Source organism: Colobus angolensis, unplaced genomic scaffold (genome assembly GCF_000951035.1).
Source record: "Colobus angolensis palliatus isolate OR3802 unplaced genomic scaffold, Cang.pa_1.0 Scaffold65, whole genome shotgun sequence".
NCBI classification, from domain to species: domain Eukaryota; kingdom Metazoa; phylum Chordata; class Mammalia; order Primates; family Cercopithecidae; genus Colobus; species Colobus angolensis.
Window position 1 is genome coordinate 2,032,815 of NW_012120154.1, and position 2,113 is coordinate 2,034,927.

Consider the following 2,113-nt stretch of genomic DNA (forward strand, 5'->3'; position numbering starts at 1 on the left):
CCTGCATTGGGGCATGGCATCCTGCTCGTGTGGCCTTCTCTGTGGCACGTGCTGGGCAGAAAGGCTACCATCACCGCACTGAGATCAATAAGAAGGTGAGGTTCTGAGAGTGGTCCCTGGGAGTGGGAAGATGACCTCGTGATGGGGGCTGGGGTTTCTGTGCCTGTCAGCGCTGCTTCATGGACTGTAGCTTATGCATCACGTGGACATCAGTGGCTCGCTTCTCATGGGTCAGTTCTGGCCCATCTTGATAGTTTGTAAGGTGCCAGCCTGTAAAGTGACTGTGGTGTGGCTGGGGATACTAGCCTTATTGGTCCCTGATCCCACTACCAGTGGTGTGACAGGCCTCCTATGTTGTACAGCAGGATCTTTAGTTTTAGCCCAGCCACTTAACAGAAAGGAACCTGGAGAGCCAGCCACCTTTTTGCTTTGAAGTTGGGATACTCTGTGGCTGGGACTGAGGCCTCAGCAGCCTTCCTAGAGTGCTTTGCAGGTCAGCACACTGGCGTGTCTGGCTTATTTGTCCCTAATGCCCCAGCCTTATACCCTTCTTGTTCATTCAGATCTATAAGATTGGCCAGGGCTACCTTATCAAGGACGGCAAGCTGATCAAGAACAATGCCTCCACTGACTATGACCTGTCTGACAAGAGCATCAACCCTCTGGTAAGTAATGGGTGTTCTGCTCTGTGAGGCCACCCCAGGCCTCTTCTGTGGGGTGAGGTCTTTGGGGATAGCCTGCTTCCTAGGGGCTGTCAGCAGGATCATTAACTGAAGCCAGCACAGCACCTAGCTGTGTTCCTTGTAAGTGGCATGTTGTCATTCGAGTCCACTCGTTGGGGTTGGCTGGTGAGAAGTGGGGTCTCAGGCTCAGCTGTTCAGTGATGAGGCCTGGAATGTGCGCTGGGCACAGCGCCCGAGACAGACTGCGGAACCGTTCCTTGTTGCCTTCCTTCTGAGAACAGCCCTGTGGTCGGAGAGGGCCTGAATCTGGAGGGGTCATCTGTGCACAACAGTCCCCTCTTGTGCCTGGTGCTGGGCCTGTGCTGATCCGATGGTCTTGTTTTCCAGGGTGGCTTTGTCCACTATGGTGAAGTGACCAATGACTTTGTCATGCTGAAAGGCTGTGTGGTGGGAACCAAGAAGCGGGTGCTCACCCTCCGCAAGGTGAGGCGGGCCCTGCCTGGTCATGGGGGGGCTCCTGTAGAGGGAGGATCCAAGGCCACAGACGCTGGTGGCAGAGGAAAGGAAGGAGAGGGTGTTGGCAGTCCTTTCACACTGGCTTTGAAGTTCTGGAATGAGGAAATTCCCAGTCTGGCCTTGCTGGGCTGTTTGCTTCTTTGAGTGTGTCCTCATCTGCTGGGTGGTGGGCAAGGTGGGGGGGCGGCGCTGAATTGATGTGGCTTCCCAGATGCAGGGGCACTGTGAACCAAGTTCTGAGGAAAGCCTGTCTCCTTGTAATCCTAAATCCCTTCCCCTCTTGGCCCACAGTCCTTGCTGGTGCAGACGAAGCGGCGGGCTCTGGAGAAGATTGACCTTAAGTTCATTGACACCACCTCCAAGTTTGGCCATGGCCGCTTCCAGACCATGGAAGAGAAGAAAGCATTCATGGTGAGCGCCTCTGCCTGCCCCCCTCTGGGTGCTGTGACTTGGCCCCCGCCAGCCTTTGGCTCCACCCGGGGTAGGGGTGGTCTTGATGCCTTGGGCCTCTTGTGGCTGTGGAGACTGGCCCGGAGTCTTGGTCCCCTCTAGAGTGGGCATCTGCTGTCGCCTGCCATCTTCTCCCTCTGACCACTGCATCTCTCCCCACAGGGACCACTCAAGAAAGACCGAATTGCAAAGGAAGAAGGAGCTTAATGCCAGGAGCAGATTTTGCAGCTGGTGGGGTCTCAATAAAAGTTATTTTCCACTGACATCTTGCCTCTTTCTCCAGGAGAGCGGCTGGGACTGGGGAGGCAGATGGGGGCCCCTGAGGTGCCTTGTGCTCCCCAAGGCCACTGCCCTCCTTTCTGTAGCTACACTGGGTTTGCCCTCTGGCCTCCTACTCTGTCCCCCACCCTCAGTCCCTGGAGGGAGGTAAAAGCTGGACCTGGTTCTGCTGCTGAGCTGTAGAA

The 2,113-nt window shown here is 55.9% G+C and overlaps 1 protein-coding gene across 1 annotated transcript in view; it reads left to right on the plus strand.

Annotated features, from left to right (window-relative positions):
- RPL3 (ribosomal protein L3) overlaps window positions 1–1,912 on the plus strand; it is a 6,863-nt gene extending 4,951 nt beyond the window's left edge. Inside the window, exons 7-11 of the mRNA XM_011964200.1 lie at window positions 1–95; window positions 564–665; window positions 1,071–1,166; window positions 1,491–1,610; window positions 1,812–1,912. Of these exons, the coding sequence (XP_011819590.1) occupies window positions 1–95; window positions 564–665; window positions 1,071–1,166; window positions 1,491–1,610; window positions 1,812–1,856 (458 nt within the window). The 3' untranslated portion in view covers window positions 1,857–1,912. The remainder of the gene's footprint in view (window positions 96–563; window positions 666–1,070; window positions 1,167–1,490; window positions 1,611–1,811) is intronic.
- The last annotated feature ends 201 nt before the right edge of the window (window positions 1,913–2,113 follow it).